The following is a 23,532-nucleotide window of genomic DNA, read 5'->3' on the forward strand; positions in this document are numbered from 1 at the left end:
CACACACACACAGAGAGTGAAATGGGCTCAGGAAGCCAGCTGTGCCTCCAGAAACATCATCAGAGCTTCAGTTATTACCTTAAAGTCGGGAGGAATCCGAGCTCCGAATCCAAACGCCGGAAACATTTTATCACTGCAGAGCCAAAGCAGACAAGACATTAGAGCTGACAACAAACCAAGAGGAGAGTTTTATTTAATCATGTATGGAAAGTGTGTGTGTGTGTGTGTGTGTGTGTGTGTTTGAGAGAGAGACAGAGATTTCCCATTATCTCCTGCTCCAATCATCTCTTCAGCCTCCATTCATCAGCATCTCTCATACATTTGCATAATTGTGTGTTTGCGTCCTGATGCTCGAGGCGTGTCCTGATTTGACACGATTTCTCTCTGGAACCTTTTTTAGCATGATTTAAAGTCAGGATCGGGTTCAAAACTTATTTTTTTACTAATAACTGAAGAAATATAAGTAATAATCTCAAGCTGAGCTCAACTGATCGTTGATGATCCATTTCTAATCCGATTGTTTGGATGATTAACCCTTTCACACCCTCATTAACCCTTAAACCCTGTGATTTCTGTTTCAGGATCTGTTCATCACTCAGGTATAAACCACACATCGTTAAATCTACCAGAACCAAACAGTTCACCAAGTGAAGGAGAAGGCAGCGTGACACTCACACGGAGTCTGAATAAACACTTCTCTACACACGCTGAGAACATTCGAGTGGAATGGGGTATGATTTCATCTATAAAATAATTTTTAATGCCTTGAAAGCTTTATAATTTCCAATAAAGGCTCAGAGCATTTCAAATTACAGACCACATCATTCACACACACATAATCTTTGAAGAAATTAATAAAAGGACTTTCCTGGAGCTTCAAATAATTCTAAAGATGGTTATAAAGCTTTATGAAAAGCTCCAGCAGTGAAACTGTTCTATCACAAAACAGATCAGATCTAATCACACAGGTTTCCACCAATGAACGTGGAGTAATGACAGATTTATCTGAGGAAAAATCCTCCGACAGGATAAAGACCCCATGCTGTCGTCTGTCTTCTCCACCGTCTCATCTCCACTTTATCGACTCGGTGCTGCCAATGTCGACTCAACCTTCCACTCAGAGCTTCTCTCGATACGACCTTAAAGACCTTCAGCACGGATCAAGAAAATACAGGCAGCAAAAATCAATACACTAGTCCAGTAAAGAAGCTCAAAGTCCTGCTGAGCTTCATCCTGCTGCTCTCCTCAATCATCCGTCCACCCACTGAGGCCTTTACGTGAAATCAGAGGGAAATTATATTCTGAGTAAATCAGAATGAGTTCTGTGTCCTGCTAGACAGGAAAATCTGATTCAGTCGGGCAGATCTGAGTGAGTCAGTACAGTAAATTTGATTCAGTATAATTCATTTTGTCAAAATTGATTCATTAAGGCAGTCTGTCACTCACTGAGTCATTCTAGCAAAACTGATTCACTAAGGCAAATTGATTCATCTCATCATTATCTGTAGCCGCTTTATCCTGTTCTACAGGGTCGCAGGCGAGCTGGAGCCTATCCCAGCTGACTCCGGGCGAAAGGCGGGGTTCACCCTGGACAAGTCGCCAGGTCATCACAGGGCTGACACATAGACACAGACAACCATTCACACTCACATTCACACCTATGCTCAATTTAGAGTCACCAGTTAACCTAACCTGCATGTCTTTGGACTGTGGGGGAAACCGGAGCACCCAGAGGAAACCCACACGGACACGGGGAGAACATGCAAACTCCACACAGAAAGGCCCTCGCCGGCCCCGGGGCTCGAACCCGGACCTTCTTGCTGTGAGGCGACAGTGCTAACCACTACACCACCGTGCCGCCGTGAGTCAGTCTGCCTAGACCAATTCACTAAGGCAAAGTGATTCAGTATGTCAAATGTGTTTCAGTCTGTCTAAACTGATTCACAAAGGCAAATTGATTCAATATGTTAAAAGTGAGTCAGTCTGTCAAAATTGAATCACTAAGGCAAAACTGAGTCAGTCTGTCAAAACTGATTAACAAATTCAATTCACTAAGGCAAAGTGATTCCGTATGTCAAAAACGATTCAGTCTGTCCCTTTTAGTTATGCTGTCATAGTTAGTTGCCGGAGTCCCTGCTTGTACTCAGCGCAAAATGTATACTATTCCTACTTAATCAGGTGACATTGGGTATACCCAACAACCTGCGTTTTCTCTCTCTTCTCCCCTGGGGGGGGAATCTGTCCCTCTGAGTTACGTGTCAATCCTGAGATCGAGATGCTGAACCTCTTCTGCTCCTCAGACCTGCCTGATCCATCCTGGTGCCCTGTGTCTGGTTGGAGTCTCGTCGCATCGCTCCTGTGGAGGACGGCCCCATGTGGACAGTGGAAAGTCACACCTGGAAGACGCTCTGGACTCTTACAGTAATGCTTTTATGGCTGAGGACTACAGTTGACTTGCTAACTTTAGGACTGCAGTTGTCATGAACAGTTTTGCACTCAAGTTTCCATCAGTGAAGAGTTTATAACATCAACGAAACTGACTTCATGTTAAAACTGTTAATATTATAGTCATGCTGTCTGTTGTTGCCCAAATGAGGATGGGTTCCCTTTTGAGTCTGGTTCCTCTCGAGGTTTCTTCCTCATGTCGTCTGAGGGAGTTTTTCCTTGCCACCGTCGCCACAGGCTTCATCATTGGGGATAGATTAGGGATAAAATTAGCTCATGTTTAAAGTCATTCAAATTCTGTAAAGCTGCTTTGGAACAATGTCTATTGTTAAAAGTGCTATACAAATAAACTTGGCTTGACTTGACTTGTCTAAACTGATTTATGAAGGCAAATTGATTCAGTATGTTAAAAGTGAGTCAGTCTAGCAAAACTGATTCACTAAGGCAAAACTGAGTTAGTCTGTCAAAACTGATTCAGTCTTGCAAAACCAATTCACTAAGGCAAAGTGATGTAGTATGTCAAAAGTGATTCAGTCTATCTAAACTGATTCATGAAGGCAAATTGATTCAGTATGTTAAAAGTGAGTCAGTCTAGCAAAACTGATTCATTAAGGCAAAACTGAGTCAGTCTTGCAAAACTGATTCACAAACTCAATTCACTAAGGCAAATTGATTCAGTATGTCAAAAGTGATTCAGTCTGCCTAAACTGATTCAATAAGTTGAAACAGATTAAGCCCAGCAAAACTTAGTCACGAAGACAATGCTGTCTCAGTCTAAACTGATTCATTAAGGTAAAGCAGATTCACTATGGCAACAATGAGTCAGTCTGTTAAAACTGACTCAGTATGGCAAGAATGATTCCAAACAGCCAAATCGATTCATTTAAATAGAGCCAATTCAGTGTGACAAAAGTAACTCTGTACAAGAAAAGGAGTCAGTACAGTGAAACTGATTTGTGACGACGGGAATGAGTTGGTTTGGGTATCACCGAGTTTCTCACTGACGATCTGAATGATCTGAAATGTAATGAAACCAAAAATCCAGCTTCCTGGGATTTTTTTGCTCTCATAAGCTTTTATTAACTGATTTTCACATTTTCTTGTTTTAAAAGTGATAACATAAACTAAAACATGGAAATTTCACTCAGCTCCAATCCCGGCATGAGAACACAAGCTTTTTTATGTCTGAATCGACTCACTCTTGGGTTTGATCGGTTGCTGTGGTGTTAAATCATCCCGTGTTTCACTTGGCTTTCTGTCTCACCTGTCGTAATCCTGGCAGATCTCTCCAACAGCCACCAGCGCTTTCAGGTACTCGTTGGGCTGGTACGGGTGGATGTAGTGTAAAGAGCAGCTGTTCCGCGGGTCTCCATTAGACGCTGTGAAATCTATAGCAACCTACAGAAAGAAAAGCAGCAATTACCCAGAATGCAATGTGCCTGTTTCAGCCTCATTTTCAGAGCTTAATGTTTAACGCTCGGCTCTCTTCATAGCTCATTTTTTTCTCTTGTTAGAAGATCGGATATAAGATTTGATAAGTCAGATCTACAACCAACCATCTAAAGGTATATGCAGTGGAAGAATAAAATTGATTCAGTACAAGAAAAAGTGACTTCTAACTCCAGAGTCTAACTCCAGAATGATTCAATGTGCCAAAAATGACTCTGTAGCAAAAATGATTCAGTGAATCAGGGACTTAATAACAACAAAACCTAAACTTAAAGGAAAACTACATTACATCAATTCAGAAAGAAACAATACATTAAAACAAAACTGATCAAGTAAAACAAAAAATGACTCAGTAAGGGAAAACTGATTTCATTTATCAAAAGTGATTCAGTTTGGTAAATATGTGATTCAGTGCGGGCGGCACGGTGGTGTAGTGGTTAGCGCTGTCACCTCACAGCAAGAAGGTCCTGGGTTCGAGCCCTGTGGCCGGCGAAGGCCTTTCTGTGTGGAGTTTGCGTGTTCTCCCCGTGTCCGCGTGGGTTTCCTCCGGGTGCTCCGGTTTCCCCCACAGTCCAAAGACATGCAGGTTAGGTTAACTGGTGACTCTAAATTGAGCGTAGGTGTGAATGTGAGTGTGAATGGTTGTCTGTGTCTATGTGTCAGCCCTGTGATGACCTGGCGACTTGTCCAGGGTGAACCCCGCCTTTCGCCCGTAGTCAGCTGGGATAGGATCCAGCTCGCCTGCGACCCTGTAGAACAGGATAAAGCGGCTAGAGATAATGAGATGAGATGAGATGAGGTGATTCAGTGCATCCACACTGATTCAGTGTGTCAACAGTGATTCAGTGCATCCAGAATGAGTCAACGTGTCAGTAGTGATTCAGTGAGTCGACAATGCTTCATTCAATCAACAGTGATTCGGTGTATCATTAGTAATGCAGTGAAATGACAGTGACTCAATGAATCAACAGTGATTCAGTATTAACCGATTCAGGATAGAAGTGCTCCAGTTAGGTTACTGTCTAATATTTTTATTTTGGCCCAGTGTTTACACAAATTAATGAAATATATAAATATATAGATGTGAAGTGTTTGCCATTATATTTCCACTTTAGTAAAACATTACTATTCATCATTAGCAGTGCAATTACATGCTAATAGGATTAGCATGAGGGCAAAATACATCAACACAGCCTAATTATAGAAGGTAACCTGTTTAGGAGGGAAAGTGCATGTATAAAACCTGTCAGGTGAAGATTATGACTTTTAAAAAAAAACTTTTATAAGATGGGACACAAAACATTATGCAAAACAAGCACTTTTATTGAAATTTCTCTGCGACACTCACATTACTGCCAAATAAATCTGCAGCAAGTAGAAAATTATGTGCTAATGGTTCTGACTCACTGCTTTTAACAGTAATTGCTGTGTGGCAGTGATAGCGGCTGTGTGTACAGAGGGCACGGAAAACAAACACAAACACTTCCTTATTGCATTTTCTAACTGCATCGTTGCATTTGGCCATGAGAACTTAATAATAAATAATAATCAGCAGGTAATGAGATGTAAGATAAAAATGTTGTGCCTCATGCAGTTAGAGGTTTTGTTTTGTACTTACTGTAAACTGGATCTGGCATCCGCCCATGATGTAGTCAAGGAACGAGTGCATCTTTATAATCTGTGAGTGTGAGAGCAGATGGTGGGATGAAGGAAATAAAGCTTGAGAAAAAAATGTCATTAACACTTAAACACAGATGGATTCACTACCAAGAAGTTTTATTTATTTATTTACATTATTTATAGTCACTTCATTAGACGTATTCCATGTAGAACCCTACTACCTTCTGATGAAAGAAAACGGTTAGATCTAAAAAAGATTCTTGGATTGTCTCTGTAGGAGAACACTGAAAGGTTCTCTGTAAAACCCTTATGGAAAAAGATTACACAGAGAATTAAAGATTTCACACACAATCCTGCAACCTTAGTAAAATGGTTAAGTCTAGAACCAATAAGAGTTCTTCAGATGCTCCTGTGAGAGAACCTATAAAGGTTCCAAATTTGGCTTCCACTAAGAATATGAACGCTTAAAGGTTCTATGTAGAGACCTACAACAGAGATTATCCTCACGTCCTTCTTCATAAAAACAGTTCATTCTAGAAACCGTAAGGTTGTTGGATCACCACTCTGGAAGAACCCCATAAAGTTTGTAGAAAGAGATTACACCAAGAATTCATAAAGGTTTCACATCAAAACCAACAACAGGGATTAAGTTTCCCTGCAATCTTGGTGAACATGATTAAATCTAGAATCAATAAGGGTTCTTGGGTTGTCCCTTTGGGGGAACCCTTAAAAGTTCCATATGGAACACTACTGCTGTATATTGCACTTATACAGGTCCATCTAGAACCCCTAAAAGTTATTTTTTTGTATTGGTGGGAACCCCTTCAGTCCTACACTTAGAGGGCAAAAAAACAGAATCTATAACCCTTAAAGTTTATGTGATTGTATCCCTGGAGAAACCCTTATAGAAGTGGAACCATTAAAAGATCCATGTAGAATGCAATAACAGAGTGCTTCCATATCTCATCTCATCTCATTATCTCTAGCCGCTTTATCCTTCTACAGGGTCGCAGGCAAGCTGGAGCCTATCCCAGCTGACTAGGGGCAAAAGGCGGGGTTCACCCTGGACAAGTCGCCAGGTCGAGTGCTTCCATATGCTCCAGAAAAAAGAAAGTTGTCTATAATATTCTACTGTTCTTCAGTTGTATCTCTGGAAGAACCCTTAAAGATTCTACAGCAGAACTTAAAACAGAGCAGTTTTATGTGTTTCACTATTACAGTAAGTTTAGACATAAGAATGTTAAAGGTTATTGGTTTGTTCCCATCAGGACCCATGTGGAACCCTCTTTCCGAGGAGCACCCTTTCAGGAAGATAAGAATCCTGAAGAAAAGAATCTGAAGAACCTTTGGAGAACCCTTGGGGGAAATCTTTGTAGATCATCAAAAAAAAAAGTAATTCCAGTGAAGGCAGATGAAGAAATCTATAATCACTGTTCAGTGACCAAAACCAGGAAAAGTTTGTTTGAAAAATCTCAAACAGTATGTTTGAGATGTCCAGTGAAAGATTTTTTTTTTTAATCTGGATTTAAAATGAAACCTGTAAAAATCATTTGAATTCAGGAGTAGAACAGTTCTTGAGTTGATCTTACCTTACACTGATTCAGAATAACAATCCCAGAGTTCCTGTAGTTCTTCTTCTTGATTTTATATTTGGGGTTTATGCACTCCCACTGCACCTGGATACGGCACACAGACAGACAGACAGACAGAGAGGCAGACAGAGAGGCAGACAGAGAGGCAGAAAGACAGACAGAGCGGCAAGACAGACATACATACAAACAGAGGCAGGCAGGCAGACAGACAGACAGACAGGCAGGCAGACAGACAGGCAGAGGCAGACAGAGAGAGGCAGGCAGATAGAGAGAAAGATAGACAGAGAGAGGAAGAGATAAAGACAGACAAACAGGCAGGCAAACAGACAGAGAGAGGCAGACAGACAGACAGACAGACAGGCAAAAAGGCAGACAGAGGGAAGGACAGACAGACAGACAAGCAGGCAGACAGACAAATAGCCAGACAGACAGACAAAGAGGCAGATGGACAGTCAGACAGACAGAGAGGCAGACAGAAAGAAGAACAGACAGACAGAGAGACAGACGAACAAAGAGGCAGATGGACAGTCAAACAGAGAGAGAGAGAGAGACAGACAGACAGAGATTACAGTATTGTAACTCCATGCAGTTTGTTCAGTTTTTATTTGGAGACAGAAACAGATGGATCTCAGCTGCACATTAAAGAGTGTCGTCATTCTGTTCGTGTCTTCAGCTCGCTCACACACAGCAGCGTACGAGAAACACAACACAAACCGCCACAACGAAGCCTGATGAATGAGACGTGCCACTGCACCATCGCCAAGTGCCTGCCGTGTTGAGATGCAGCGCCTGAGTCTGCGGTCAGTTCACAGTTCAGACTGAAGCGAGACTCGTCCATCGCTGTGAGCAGGTTACTGACGGCACTGAACATCATCACGCTTTCTTTCTTTTACACAAAATTCATTAGGAAGTTACGTCATAATATAGTAATATCGTAAAAGTGTGTCATTTCCCTCGTATTGTTCTCATCATGTACGATACTCCAACAGCAATGAAACCTCTTCTGATAACAGTCACATTACAGGTGCAGTACCGTAACTACTGGAGTATAACGTCTACCATAAGAACACTAACAAATATTATTTAGAAATAAAAATACTAACACTTACTAGACAGAAAAATACTTATTGGACCTATGATACACGAGAGTAATGTATAGTCTAGAATATACGGTAAATAATGTGTTAATTATACGTCCTTGCTTTTTTAGATAAGAAAGAAAATCTCATCTCATCTCATTATCTCTAGCCGCTTTATCCTTCTACAGGGTCGCAGGCGAGCTGGAGCCTATCCCAGCTGACTACGGGTGAAAGGCGGGGTTCACCCTGGACAAGTCGCCAGGTCATCACAGGGCTGACACATAGACACAGACAACCATTCACACTCACATTCACACCTACGCTCAATTTAGAGTCACCAGTTAGCCTAACCTGCATGTCTTTGGACTGTGGGGGAAACCGGAGCACCCGGAGGAAACCCACGCGGACACGGGGAGAACATGCAAACTCCACACAGAAAGGCCCTCGCCGGCCACGGGGCTCGAACCCGGACCTTCTTGCTGTGAGGCGACAGCACTAACCACTACACCACCGTGCCGCCCAAGAAAGAAAATAAAGTAAATAAATATTTCCTTTTTTTTCTGAATATCAGAGTTAGCTTGCGTTCACACCAGCAGGTGACAAGTCAATCATGTTTCTTGTAGCTTGTCTCTTATAGGTGTGGCCTGTGCGGTGTTTTTTAGTTCTGGTGAGAAACTGGAGTCAATCTGTCCATCTTACAGCCACATAGACTTTATTTATATACACCACTTTGGTTTAAAGTGTGTTTCATTTTGATTGTATGAGCTTCGTTCCGAGATTAGCAAAGCGAGCTAACTGTACTAGCTACGTTCACTCACTCACCAGAGGCACCAGCGATCTCTCCAAGCTTTATTTTCCTTCATAATGTCTCTATACAGATTTAAAGAGAGGTTGTGTATGACAGGATAAGATCAAACCACAGTTATAAGTTTGTCCATTCTTGCAGCGAGGAACTAAAAGTTGTAGGCGGAGAACTGAAGAAATGCCCGATAACATGTAGCACAGGACTGGTCAGGGTTTGGGTTTGTTGCTTTACCAAATTTACATAGACTTGAGAAAATCTTAACTCAAATGTCATTTGTTGCTGAAATCGCAGCTCCGACAATCAATCGCCGGTCGCTTTGTGTGAGTGCAGGCGAGTTCAGCTTATATGGTTCATGACCTTAAAATGGAGCAAAATATAATTTTGCAGGTCCATCTGAGTTCTGACCCGCAGTAATGCAATTACACACAATATTTCTGCAGTGTGTGTGAAGACCAGCCAGTAATGAGGGGAGAGAGAGAGAGAGAGAGAGAGAGAGAGAGAGAGGAGATCTAAATAACGCACAGCTCATTGCTCATGTACACATCGTGCAGAAGCATTATTCTTCTCACCAGCACTTTTTTTCCCTAAATGTGGAATATCAATGTTCTCAATGAGAATATCAATGAGTTTCACCAAGCTGCCATTGTTATGGAATAAAACAGCGGAGCGTGCTAGTGGAGCTAGCAACACTGGGAATCAGCTGATTGAGCTAAACAAAAGATAAAGACGCTTAAATATGCCACCAAAGGTGTCAAAAGCGGAGACGAGGCCAGATGAAGAATGCATGTCACTCAGTCAGGTAACTGACTTAATGCAACAACAGAGGGACATGTTTCTGACTCTCCTACACCAACAACAAGAAAACTTTAAAGGTTTCATCCAAAGCATTGTGGATTCCACAAACACTAGACTTGATGCAATAACACAGGACATACCAGAAATCAAGGTGAGCCTGCAGTTCACTCAAAAAGAAGTGGATGATTTGAAGGCTGACAGCAGCAAACAGACTGAGCGCTGCAATACAATGCAGGCAGATCTCTATAAGGTCTGTGATAGTTTGCTGACTATCACCGACAAGCTGGACTACCTGGAAGGACAGACCAGACGGAACAACCTGGTATTTGAGGGAGTAGCCGAGTCACCCGGAGAAACCTGGACCGAGACGGAGGAGAAAATCCAGAAAATCCTGGGGGAGAAACTACAACTGCAGCACAAGGTGGAGGTGGAGAGGACGCACTGCACAGGGAAACCCAGTGGAGGTCAGACCGAGGCCCATAGTTATAAAACTTCTTAGGTACAAGGACAGAGAAGGCATTCTACAACGAGCAAAGTTTCTCAAAAGAACAAAGATTTTTATTAACGAGGACTTCATAGACGTCGTCAGATGAAAAAGAAAAGACCTGATGCCGGAGCTGAGAGCTGCAAGAGCGAGAGGGGACATTGCCTGCTTACGTCATGATAAATTGGTTGTGCACCCACGTACCACCAGCACACCAAAACATCAGTAAGAGTAGACATTTACTGAATAATGGGTGTGTTGAACCACAACACATCACATGACTTTTGTCACATCTTTTACACATCATGAAACAGATCATTCATTAAGAAGAAATGATCATCCGGAATTAAATATCTTTAAATACACTACACACAAGCCACAGAATATTGAAAATGATATTGATCCAGAAAACAACTTCTTCTTGAACATCAACAATGACTGCCACTACTATTGAGATGAGGAGTATAACAGCACTTTCAAGACTGATAACAAAATCTCAATAATCCATTTCAACAGTAGAAGCCTGTATGCCAACTTTCATAATATCAAGGAAGATTTAAATCAATTCACCCAGTCTTTTAATATAATTCTAATATCGGAAACATGGATTAGCAATGAACGAGGCATGAATTTTGGTCTTGAAGGTTATGAGCTGATCTGTATGAATAGGAGAAACAAAAATGGTGGTGGTGCAGCTATGTATGTGGATCTGAATTACAATTATAAGGTGATGGAAAATATGTCAACTGTGGTGGGCAATGTGCTTGAATGTATAAGAATAGAAAGAAATAGGCCAAATTAAAAAAATATTATTGTAAGTTGTATATACAGAACACCAGGTTCAAATATAGATACCGTACATTTAAAAACTGGATGGATGAATATTTCTCAAATTTAAATCATAAAGTAATGTTTATTGGCAGTGATTTCAATATAGATTTGTTAAATCCAAATAAACACAAGTTGACTGATGAATTCATTAATACTATATACAGTATTGGCCTACATCCCAAAATTACTAGACCCAGCCGAATCACAACCCATTGTGTAACATTAATTGATAATATATTTTCAAATGAAATGGATAACAATACTATAAGTGGTTTATTGGTAAATGACATCAGTGACCATCTTCCAGTTTTCACAGTCTATAATGATATCCACATAAAAAACAAACAGGATAAGATACTCCTGCATAGAAGGGTCAGGACAGAGGAATCCATGGATGCACTTAATAACGAGTTACTAAAGCAAGATTGGGAGTTGATAGATAAAGAGAATGATACTTATAAAGCATATGATGAATTTCTAAAATATCATATCTCATTATCTGTAGCCGCTTTATCCTGTTCTACAGGGTCGCGGGCGAGCTGGATCCTATCCCAGCTGACTACGGGCGAAAGGCGGGGTTCACCCTGGACAAGTCGCCAGGTCATCACAGGGCTGACACATAGACACAGACAACCATTCACACTCACATTCACACCTATGCTCAATTTAGAGTCACCAGTTAACCTAACCTGCATGTCTTTGGACTGTGGGGGAAACCGGAGCACCCGGAGGAAACCCACGCGGACACGGGGAGAACATGCAAACTCCACACAGAAAGGCCCTCGCCGGCCACGGGGCTCAAACCCGGACCTTCTTGCTGTGAGGCGACAGCACTAACCACTACACCACCGTGCCACCCAATTTCTAAAATTATTTAGAATATTATATGATAAAAACTGTCCAGTTATACAATATTGTAGGAAACTAAAGTATAAGTAAGTAAGTAAGTAAGTAAGTTTAATTTATATAGCACATTTAAACACAGCATACACTGACCAAAGTGCTGTACAGAGTCAGTATTTAAAAGACAAATGACCAAAAAAAAAAAAGAAAGAAAGAAAAGAAAACTATAATAATAACAACAACAATAACAATAAGCTGATGGTTAGGGAAAGGCCAAGGAGTAGAGATGGGTTTTTAGCCTAGATTTAAAGGCAGAGATGGAGGGAGCAAATCTAATGTCTGGTGGGAGCTGATTCCAGAGGCGTGGAGCAGCAACAGAAAAAGCTCTGTCACCTCTCTGCTTCAGCCGCGAGCGAGGTACATGAAGAAGCCCTGTGTTAGAGGATCTTAGAGACCTTTGGACTGAGTGGGGCTGTAAAAGGTCATTGATGTAGGCTGGGGCCAGCCCACTGAGTGCTTTAAAAACAAATAATAAAACTTTAAATTGTATTCTGAAAAAGACTGGGAGCCAGTGCAAGGAGGCCAGAATGGGAGTGATGTGCTCACGTCTCCTGGTGCCAGTTAAAAGACGTGCAGCTGCGTTTTGGACCAGCTGTAAACGTCTAAGTGAGGTTTGAGGGAGGCCAAGATAAAGGGAACTGCAATAATCCAGTCGTGATGTGATAAAAGCATGGATGACTATTTCAAGATCGTTATGAGATAGGAAGGATTTGAGGCGGGAGATCACTCTGAGTTGGTAAAAACTATTTTTGACCACAGTGCTAATCTGTTTGTCAAGACAGAGATCGGAGTCAAGGAAGACACCCAGGTTTCTGGCAGAGGGTGTGACATGAGGTGTGAGGTGACCTAAATCATTCACTGTAGTGCATCTTGCCTTGGAGGGACCAAAAATAATGACTTCAGTCTTGTCACCATTTAGCTGGAGGAAGTTGTTAGCCATCCAATTTCTGATGTCTTCAAGACAGACAAGGAGAGATTGGATGGAGTCCCTAGATTTTAAGGGCAAATACAATTGTGAGTCATCAGCATAAAGGTGAAAGGAAATGTTATGCTTTCTAATGATGTCACCAAGTGGGAGCATGTAGAGACTGAAAAGCATGGGACCCAAGATGGACCCCTGGGGGACCCCATAGGAGACAGAGGCAGTTGATGAAGAGAAATGGCCAATGGAAACAGAGAAGGTCCTATGTTTAAGGTAGGACCTGAACCAGAGAAGAGCAGTGTCCCTGATGCCCACCTGCTGGTCTAGACGGCTGAGGAGGATGTTGTGGTCAACAGTATCAAACGCAGCGCTAAGGTCGAGTAAAACCAAAATGGCATTATCACCAGAATCTAAAGTGAGGAGCAGATCATTAGTTACTTTAAGCAGGGCTGTTTCAGTGCTGTGAAGGGATCTGAATCCTGACTGAAAAGGTTCAAGTATGTTATGGGTGGTCAGAAAAGGAATCAGCTGTGACAGTATAGCTTTTTCTAGAACTTTTGAAAAAAAAGGAAGCTTGGAGATGGGGCGATAATTTTGCAAACATTGGGCATCGAGGTTGGGTTTTTTAAGCAGGGGTTGGACGACTGCATGCTTAAAAAAGGTAGGAACAGTACCAGATGTGAGACATGAATTTAGAATTATTTGAATCGATGGCCCAACAGCATCAAAAACATCCTTTATGATACAGGAAGGAATGGCATCATAGGGGGATCCAGTGGGTTTCATATGTAAAACTAGTTCCTGCAATTCACTGAGAGAGATGGGCTGAAATTGGTTAAAAGTAGAAATAGCTAGTGCATGAGAGTGAACAGGTAGAGCAGTTGATAAGGAGGGCGTAAACACTGATCTGATGTTCTCTATTTTATCAGTGAAAAACTTGAGGAATTTTTCACAGGTCTCAGTGGATATGTCAGCAACTGGAGAGTTAGGAGGGTTAAGAAAAGAGTTAATAGTGCTAAACAGAATATTGGGTCTGTTGGAGTGTGTACTAATTAAGTCAGAGAGGTGCTTAATTCTGGCTTTTTTAGCTGCAGTCTGGAAGGACGCTAAAGTCGACTGGAAAATTTCAAAGGAAACAGTGAGATGGTCTTTTTTCCATTTCCTTTCAGCTTTACAGCAGGCTTGCCTGAGCGAGCGGGTGGCCTCGTCCAACCAATATTGAGACTTTAGCTTGGGGTGGGTGAACGTGAGAGGAGCTACAGAGTTAAGTATGGAAAAGCAAGAAGATTGAAAAAGACTGACTAATTCGTCTGGCCCAGAAGAGGATGATGCCGCTGTTGCAATGGTAGCTGCAACAGAGTTACTGATGAAACTATCTGAGAACTGGGATGCAGTTTGAGTGTTAATGTGACGAGAGTGACGACCTTGAATTTTGGCAGTTTGCAGAGCATTTGATAAATTAACATTAAACATAATAGGTTTATGATCAGAAAAAATGGCATCCTCAATCACAATGTTATCCACAGAAAAACCATAGGATAGAACAAGGTCGAGTGTATGTCCCAAGATATGAGTAGCTTTGTTTATATGTTGAATAAGACCAAAGGCATCTATTACACCACAGAATTCGTTAACCATGGGTCTGTCAGGACAGCAGGCATGGATATTAAAGTCGCCAAGTATAAGAAGGCGATCGTGCGATGACAGGAGGTGGGAGAGAAGGTCGGAGAATTCTGTTACAAAGTCTTTGTTGTGCTTCGGAGGCCTGTAGACGAGTACACATACCAGCGGTGACATAGCACATTCTACAATTACGCATTGCAGTTCAAATGTAACAAAACTCCCCACAGAGTGTGTCCGTAAATTAAGACTGTTTTTAAAAACAAGCGCTACCCCGCCCCCTCTTCCAGCGCACCTGGGTGTGCTAATGAACGAGCACTGAGGCGGGCAGAGTTCATTAAAGACAGAAGACTGGCCAATTCCAGCGCTAATCCAGGTCTCGGTTAAAAACAGGAAATCCAGGTTGTAACGGGAGAAAAAGTCATTTAGAACAAAAGTTTTGTTAGACACAGACCTGCTGTTGACCAGGGCGACTTTTACAGTGAAATGGACCGTAGCCTGAGGGCAAGGGGAATATTCCAGAGAGTGGATGTTCAAGGAATTCACCCCACCGCAACGTATCCGCAGTTTCGGGCGAGCAGAGCAGACAGGTGTTTGAGGATGGTCCTCCAGAGTGATGGGAACATGGCAGGAGTACCAGCGGTCCCACGAACGACGGGCCAGGAAGAGATCTGTCCGGCCTAGATGGACTGTAGAGAGCCGACGAGGCCCAGGCTGGGCGAGAGAAACACTCGCGATTTTTCTCATTGCCACTCGGACGCCTCCACGCTTGCCTCGGCGCCTGCGGCGCTTCTTCCGTAGAAAGCTACAACAAGGTAGGTGAAGGACACAATCCAGGGTGGGGTAGACAAACAGAGGATGACATTCGATGAACGGAATAAGAGACCCATCGGTGGTCACCAGTGGGCTTCTAAGATGTAGCAGAGTCTGACGATCATAAATCCAGGGAGGGCCAGCAGAGCAGTAGCAGCATAAACAGACATAGCACAAATCGGACAGGTAGCAGCTCACGGAGCTGACGGCAAGCCGAAAGACACACTGGCGCCATCTTGCTTCCGTGTAATGAGATGAATGTATAAAGATAATCTCTGGATGTCAAAGAGACTGCAAAAGGCTTGTATAAAGAAAAACACACTATATAAAGAATTCATAAAACATAGAACTAAAGAAGCAGAAAATAAATATAAGTATAAAAATAAGTTAATATCATGAGGTATTGTAAGAAAGATTATTATAATAAATTACTAGAGTAACAAACATAAAGGGTATATGGAATACACTAAACAGTATAATTAGAAATAAATCTAGACAGATTGATTATCCACAGTATTTTATAGAAAATTATAAGATTATCGAAAACATGGATGACATAGTTAACAAATTTAATGAATTTTTTGTAAATATTGGGCCAAATCTAGCGGATGACATTGAAGAAACAACAACACTGAACGAAAATCCAATAGATAGAAACCCAATAACAATGTTTCTTAAGCCTGTTGAAGAAAAGGAGATGACAGATATTGTTAATGAGTGCAAAACCTAGGGGAGACCTAAATTTTAGAAAACCAAAGGTTCGAACAAATATGAAAAGCATGTGCGTATCGAGCTGTGGGGTGACTTTATGGAACAGACTGGAGACAGAAATAAAACAAAGTGCAAATATAAATCTGTTTAAAAAAAAGGTACAAAAAATATTTTTAAAGAAGTATATGGAAGAGGAAGTATGTTAACAGAGGATGATGAGGGATAAATCTATAAATAGAATAGGGTTGATTGTTAAATTAGAACTAACTTAGTATATGGTATATATTTATTTATTTATGGGGATAGTTTATATATTTATATTTACAGGGATAGGTATGTAGTAGATATTTATTTTGTAATTATATATTTATATAGATATTTATGAAGTGTATATATGGTATATATTTTTATAGGTGTATTAATGTAGTTTGGATTTCGGGGTAGTTAAAAAGGGGTGGGAAATTAAAAAAGTATTGTACTTCTTCCCACTCCTTTTTCGAACAATGTGTGGTGTTTTGTAATGTCTTAGCTCTTTATGTTTTTTTTTTTAATTTCTCGTTTTCTTTCTTTTGTATGTACAAATAGTTACATACATTTTTTATACATGTTCGAAATAAATAAATAAATAAAAATAAAAACCAGGACATCCACTGACTATAATGATATAGATATGAAAACAGTAAAAAAGGTAATTCATGGGATTTCCAAACCCTTAACACACATCTTTAATTTATCACTACAAACCGGTCAATTTCCCAATAATATGAAAATAGCTAAAGTTATTTCTCTATTCAAAACTGGAGACAAACACCGGTTCACAAATTATAGACCCGTTTCTCTTCTCCCACAGTTCTCAAAAATTCTGGAAAAAGTTTTTAATAATAGGTTAGACAGTTTCATAGAGAAGCATAACTTACTCACTGATAATCAATATGGATTTAGACGTAATTGATCAACAGCACAAGCTTTAATTGAATTGCTTGAGGAAACCACAAATTCCATAGATAAAAAGAAATATGCTGTTGAGGTATTCATTGGTCTAAAAAAAGCATTTTATACAATAAATCATCAAATATTATTCAACAAATTGGAACAATATGGTATTAGGGGACTAGCATTAGAGTGGGTGAAAAGTTATTTAAGAACCAGGAAGCAATTTGTGAAAATGGGAAATTACCAGTCAAGATGTTTGGATATTGAGTGTGGCATTCCACAGGGATCAGTGTTGGGTCCTAAATTATTTATAATGTATATCAATGACATATGTAATATATCACAAATATTCAAATTCATCTTATTTGCTGATGATACAAACATACTTGGATCAGGCGAGAATTTACAGCAACTCTTGGACACGATCACCTCAGAACTTATTAAAATCAAAAACTGGTTTGACAAAAACAAGTTGTCACTAAATCTGAGCAAGACAAAAATTGTTATTCAGTAACAGAAAAATAAATCATCAAGCACGGGTACAGATAGATGGTATTGATTTTGAAAGAGTACACAAAATTAAATTCCTGGGGTGATAATAAATGACAAGATTTGCTAGAAGTCTCACATCAAATACATCTGCACTAAAATAGCTAGAAGCATCTCTGTAATGGCCAAAGCAAGACACTACTTACTGTAGACAACAAATCACTCCACATATTGTACTGTTCCTTGGTTTTACCTTACCTAAATTACTGCATAGAGGTGTGGGGCAATACATATAAAAGTTCATTAGATCCACTACTCAAACTGCAAAAAAGAGCCATCAGAATAACTCATAATGTCAGGTATCTTGAACACACCAACCCTTTATTCTTAAAGTCTAAATTAATAAAAATTTAAAGATTTGGTGGAATTCCAAACAGTACAATTTCTTTACAAGGCCAGGAATAATTGATTACCAAGCCACTTACAGAAAATGTTTCAGGACAGAGAGGGAGGGTATACGTTAAGGGAAATGTCAAACTTTAAGATCCAAAGATGTCGAACTACAATGAAAAGATGATGTATATCAAATAATGGAGTAAAGCTATGGAACAGACGGAGTGTGGAGCTGAAACAATGTCCAAACATCAAGCAGTTTAAAAGCAAATACAAACAAATGATTTTTACAAAATACTGGGAGGGCGGGGCTTGAGGGGGAATCTGGATGTTCTCAGGATGGGGCTTGCTGCTCTGTATTAATTATTATTATTAATTGTTGTTATTTTGGTTGTTATTTGTACTATTATTATCAATTAGTATCATACTGATATATACTGATGTTGTTATTTTAGTGGTTATTATTATTATGATTATTATTAGTAGTAGTAGTAGTAGTGTTATACTGATATATATATTGATGCTGTGTTATTTTGTTGTTATTTTTATTATTAGTATTATACAGATATTCACATGAAATAATAATTGGTATCATACAAGATCACAGAGAAATAGAGAGTGGGGGGAGGAGTTAATAAGTTTTTACTTCTTCCTACTCCTTTTCAAACATGTTTAAGTTCATTTTAATTATTATTATTATTAGTAGTAGTAGTAAAATTAGGGCGGCACGGTGGTGTAGTGGTTAGCGCTGTCACCTCACAGCAAGAAGGTCCTGGGTTCGAGCCCCGTGGCCGGCGAGGGCCTTTCTGTGCGGAGTTTGCATGTTCTCCCCGTGTCCGCGTGGGTTTCCTCCGGGTGCTCCGGTTTCCCCCACAGTCCAAAGACATGCAGGTTAGGTTAACTGGTGACTCTAAATTGAGCGTAGGTGTGAATGTGAGTGTGAATGGTTGTCTGTGTCTATGTGTCAGCCCTGTGATGACCTGGCGACTTGTCCAGGGTGAACCCCGCCTTTCGCCCGTAGTCAGCTGGGATAGGCTCCAGCTCGCCTGCGACCCTGTAGAACAGGATAAAGCGGCTACAGATAATGAGATGAGATGAGTAGTAAAATTAGTCGTTTTTTATATCTATATTCTTTTTATTTTATTTTTTTCTATGATTATGGTTATTTAGTTTGTTTGGTTTTGTTTTGATTTTATTGTTCACACATGTTCGAAATAAAGATTTCAATTTCAATAGCAACTGTAAGGTTATGAGTTAAAATCCCACAACTGCCACTGTAGGATCATTTATACATAATTTATAGCACATTTTAAAAACCCATGTGGGAATTACAGTCATTACATGATGGTGACTCAGTATGAGATTTGACTCAGCATGACACTGTGGGAGTCGGCTGGGAATAATGAAGCCCTGGGCTAATTTCAGGGAAGCCTCTTCTCTGAAAACTCTTTTCAGATCTAAAGTGAAAAAGACAGCGTTCCTGAGTGCTATGGTCTTTTGAACAGAACCATGCACACCTAAAAGCCTGTGAGACTGATGCTAATAAATGTAGAGGAAAACGAGGGTGATGGAATCTGACGTGCCGGAGACCCCACGCTAACCGAACGCCTTTCATCTGTTAAACTCCTCTCTGTGCAGCAAACTGATTCACGCCGTCCTGTTCAAGTCTCCAAATGTGGCGTAACGACCTGAGAGACACGGCTTTGATCACAATGAGTGGATTCGCTTTAAAGCAGTTTCTACCCTGAACATCAGGAACACGTTCAGAAGATTTGCAAACATTCATTTACTCACACTAATAAAATAAACCTCAGGGTCACTGCCATTGTACCTCAGTACAGGTGAGTGTATATCCAGGTGAGTGTGTATCCAGGTGAGTGTGTTGTGGATCCAGGTGAGTGTGTATCCAGGGGAGTGTGTTGTGTATCCAGGTAAGTGTGTATCCAGGGGAGTGTTGTGGATCCAGGTGAGTGTTGTGGATCCAGGTGAGTGTGTATCCAGGTGGGTGTGTTGTGGATCCAGGTGAGTGTTGTGGATCCAGGTGAGTGTTGTGGATCCAGGTGAGTGTGTATCCAGGTGGGTGTGTTGTGGATCCAGGTGAGTGTGTATCCAGGTGGGTGTGTTGTGGATCCAGGTGAGTGTGTTGTGGATCCAGGTGAGTGTGTATCCAGGTGGGTGTGTTGTGGATCCAGGTGAGTGTGTTGTGGATCCAGGTGAGTGTGTATCCAGGTGGGTGTGTTGTGGATCCAGGTGAGTGTTGTGGATCCAGGTGAGTGTGTATCCAGGTGGGTGTGTTGTGGATCCAGGTGAGTGTGTATCCAGGTGGGTGTGTTGTGGATCCAGGTGAGTGTGTATCCAGGTGGGTGTGTTGTGGATCCAGGTGAGTGTGTTGTGGATCCAGGTGAGTGTGTATCCAGGTGGGTGTGTTGTGGATCCAGGTGAGTGTGTTGTGGATCCAGGTGAGTGTGTATCCAGGTGGGTGTGTTGTGGATCCAGGTGAGTGTGTTGTGGATCCAGGTGAGTGTGTATCCAGGTGGGTGTGTTGTGGATCCAGGTGAGTGTGTATCCAGGTGGGTGTGTTGTGTATCCAGGTGAGTGTGTATCAGGGTGAGTGTGTTACCTGCTTGCCGTCAGTGGCTCCACGCATCTCTTTAAAAGTGGCTTCAAACTCGCCAATAAAGTCGTGTTTGCCATTCGAGTCCCAGTCCCACACCGAGCACTGCGGAGACAAAGACCAACTGTTCAAGACACGAGATCCCTAGTTGACTCACACTAGATCCCTTGTTCAATCAAACTGACCAGACTCCAAGAACTTAACCAGAATCCCTCGCTGACACACACACACACACACACACACACACACACACACACACACACACACACACACAGAGGGTTGGTTTCTTTACCGCTGCTCAGGTCACAGATCCGTCCTCTCCAGTTAGCGATCACATGCTGACAGTGGTGCTAAAGAAAAGTGTGTGTTTGGACGGAGTGACCTTTTCTTCATGCCGAGACTGAGGCACGTTCTTCCTCCATTGTGTGGTGTGTGTGTGTGTGTGTGTGTGTGTGTGTGTGTGTCCTTAACTCAAGGATTAATCAGAATGTCATAGGACCGACCCATAATGGTGGTCACACCCTTGATCTAACATTAACATTCAGGTTAAACGTAGACAATATAGTCACACTTCCACAGTCTGAAGTTATCTCAGATCATTATCGCATCTCATTCAAACTATGTCTGAGTAATAATATACACGCCTCACCACGCTACTGTATTAAACGTACTTTCACGTCAACTACTGCACAGAGCTTTATAAATGATCTCCCAGAGTTATCAACTTTGATTGGGTCACTGTCAGCCCCTGCAGAACTTGATCAGGCAACTGAATGCTTAGAGTCAACATTCTGCTATACCTTAGATAATGTAGCTCCTCTTAAAAGGAAAATGGTCAGAGACAAAAAATTAGCACCCTGGTATAATGATGATACTCGCACATTAAAACAGACCACTCGAAAATTGGAACGTAAATGGCGTCAAACAAAATTGGTTCAAAAAGTGTTCAAATTAGCTTGGAAGGAGAGCTTCCTGAAGTATAGAAAAGCTCTTAGTGCTGCGAGATCAACATATCTCTCCTCCCTAATAGAAGATAACAAAAATAATCCTAGATTCCTATTTAATACTGTAGCAAAATTAACCAGGAATAAGTCCACTATAGACACATGCACACCTGCAGTATGTAGTAGCAACGACTTCATGAATTTGTTTAATGACAAAATTGAGAATATCCGACAAAAAATTCAAACTACTAATTTAAGGTCAGACAATGTAAGTGACCCTGTAGTTAACAATATAACTGTATCAGATCAGCAATTAGAATGTTTTACTCCCCTTAGAGAAACTGAATTACTTTCATTTATCTCGGCATCAAAAGCCTCAACTTGCGTACTAGATCCCTTACCTACACGTCTATTCAAACAGATAATGCCTGAAGTCATTGAACCGCTTCTAAAAATAATAAATTCTTCTCTCACGATTGGCTATGTACCCAAATCCTTTAAACTAGCAGTTATCAAACCCCTGATTAAAAAACCTGACCTTGATCCCTGTCAGCTGTCCAATTATCGGCCAATATCAAACCTCCCCTTTATCTCCAAGATCCTTGAAAAAGCTGTGGCACAGCAGTTATGCTCATATTTACATAGGAATAACATCCATGAAATGTATCAGTCAGGATTTAGACCTCATCATAGCACAGAGACAGCACTGGTTAAAGTAGTAAACGACCTACTGTTGGCGTCTGATCAGGGCTGTGTCTTGCTGCTTGTGTTGCTTGACCTTAGTGCAGCATTTGATACCATTGATCATTCCATTCTTCTGGATAGACTAGAAAATGTTGTGGGAGTTAAGGGAACGGCCCTCTCCTGGCTCAGCTCTTATTTAACTGATCGTTATCAGGATGTTGATGTAAATGGTGATATTTCTAGACATACTGAGGTAAAGTTTGGTGTTCCACAAGGTTCTGTCTTGGGTCCACTGCTTTTTTCTTTATATATGTTCCCTCTGCGTGATATTATTCGTAAACATTGTATTAGTTTCCACTGTTATGCTGATGACACACAGTTGTATGTTTCTGCAAAACCTGATGAGAGACACCAGCTTAATAGAATTGAGGAATGTGTGAAGGACATTAGACACTGGATGCTTATTAACTTCCTCCTGCTTAACTCTGACGAGACTGAAGTACTTGTACTCGGACCACATGCAGCTAGAAGTAAGTTTTCTGATTCCACAGTAACTCTGGATGGCCTTTCTGTTTCTTCACCTGCAGCAGTAAAAGACCTCGGAGTGATTATTGACCCCAGTCTTTCATTCGAAACTCACATTGATAACATCACTCGGATAGCTTTCTTTCATCTCAGAAATATTGCTAAGATAAGAAATTTAATGTCACTACATGATGCGGAAAAACTAGTACATGCTTTTGTTCCCTCCAGGTTGGATTATTGTAATGCCTTACTGTCTGGATGTTCCAGTAGGAGCATAAACAAGCTCCAGTTAGTTCAAAATGCAGCAGCAAGAGTCCTTACTAGAACTAGAAAATATGACCCCATCACCCCTGTCTTATCCACACTGCATTGGCTCCCAATCAAATTTCCTATTGATTATAAAATACTACTATTGACCTTTAAAGCACTGAATGGTCTCGCACCACAGTACCTGAGTGAACTTCTGGTCCTCTATGACCCGCCACGCCTACTTAGATCAAAAGGTGCAGGCTATCTGCTGGTACCTCGTATAGTGAAGGCTACATCAGGGGGCGGAGCCTTTTCTTACAAAGCCCCACAGTTATGGAACAGCCTTCCAAGTAGTGTTCGGGAATCAGACACAGTCTCAGTGTTTAAGTCTCGGCTGAAAACAGATCTGTTTAGTCAAGCCTTGTGTTAATGGTGTTTATGAGGTAAAGGAGTAGATCTGGAGGGTCCTCAGACAGAGTGTTTTGGTAAACTGGGATGTATGGATGCTGTCAGTCCCCACTTGCTTGCTTACTCGAGTTTGTTGATGGTGTAGTGGCTGCTGCTTTATGTCCCGGGGCCCCTCATGCCTGTGTTACCTTCTGGCTCTCCCCTTTTAGTTATGCTGTCATAGT

At 41.1% G+C, this 23,532-nt stretch overlaps 1 protein-coding gene across 1 annotated transcript in view; it reads right to left on the reverse strand.

Moving 5' to 3' along the window:
- cpne4a (copine IVa) overlaps nucleotides 1-23,532 on the reverse strand; it is a 65,297-nt gene that overhangs the window by 13,640 nt on the left and 28,125 nt on the right. The window contains exons 6-10 of the mRNA XM_060900473.1: nucleotides 20,505-20,603; nucleotides 7,104-7,190; nucleotides 5,513-5,572; nucleotides 3,710-3,843; nucleotides 79-133 (exon numbers count right to left, since the gene is read on the reverse strand). Of these exons, the coding sequence (XP_060756456.1) occupies nucleotides 79-133; nucleotides 3,710-3,843; nucleotides 5,513-5,572; nucleotides 7,104-7,190; nucleotides 20,505-20,603 (435 nt within the window). The remainder of the gene's footprint in view (nucleotides 1-78; nucleotides 134-3,709; nucleotides 3,844-5,512; nucleotides 5,573-7,103; nucleotides 7,191-20,504; nucleotides 20,604-23,532) is intronic.

The sequence above is a fragment of the Neoarius graeffei genome, chromosome 19, assembly GCF_027579695.1.
Source record: "Neoarius graeffei isolate fNeoGra1 chromosome 19, fNeoGra1.pri, whole genome shotgun sequence".
NCBI lineage: Eukaryota > Metazoa > Chordata > Actinopteri > Siluriformes > Ariidae > Neoarius > Neoarius graeffei.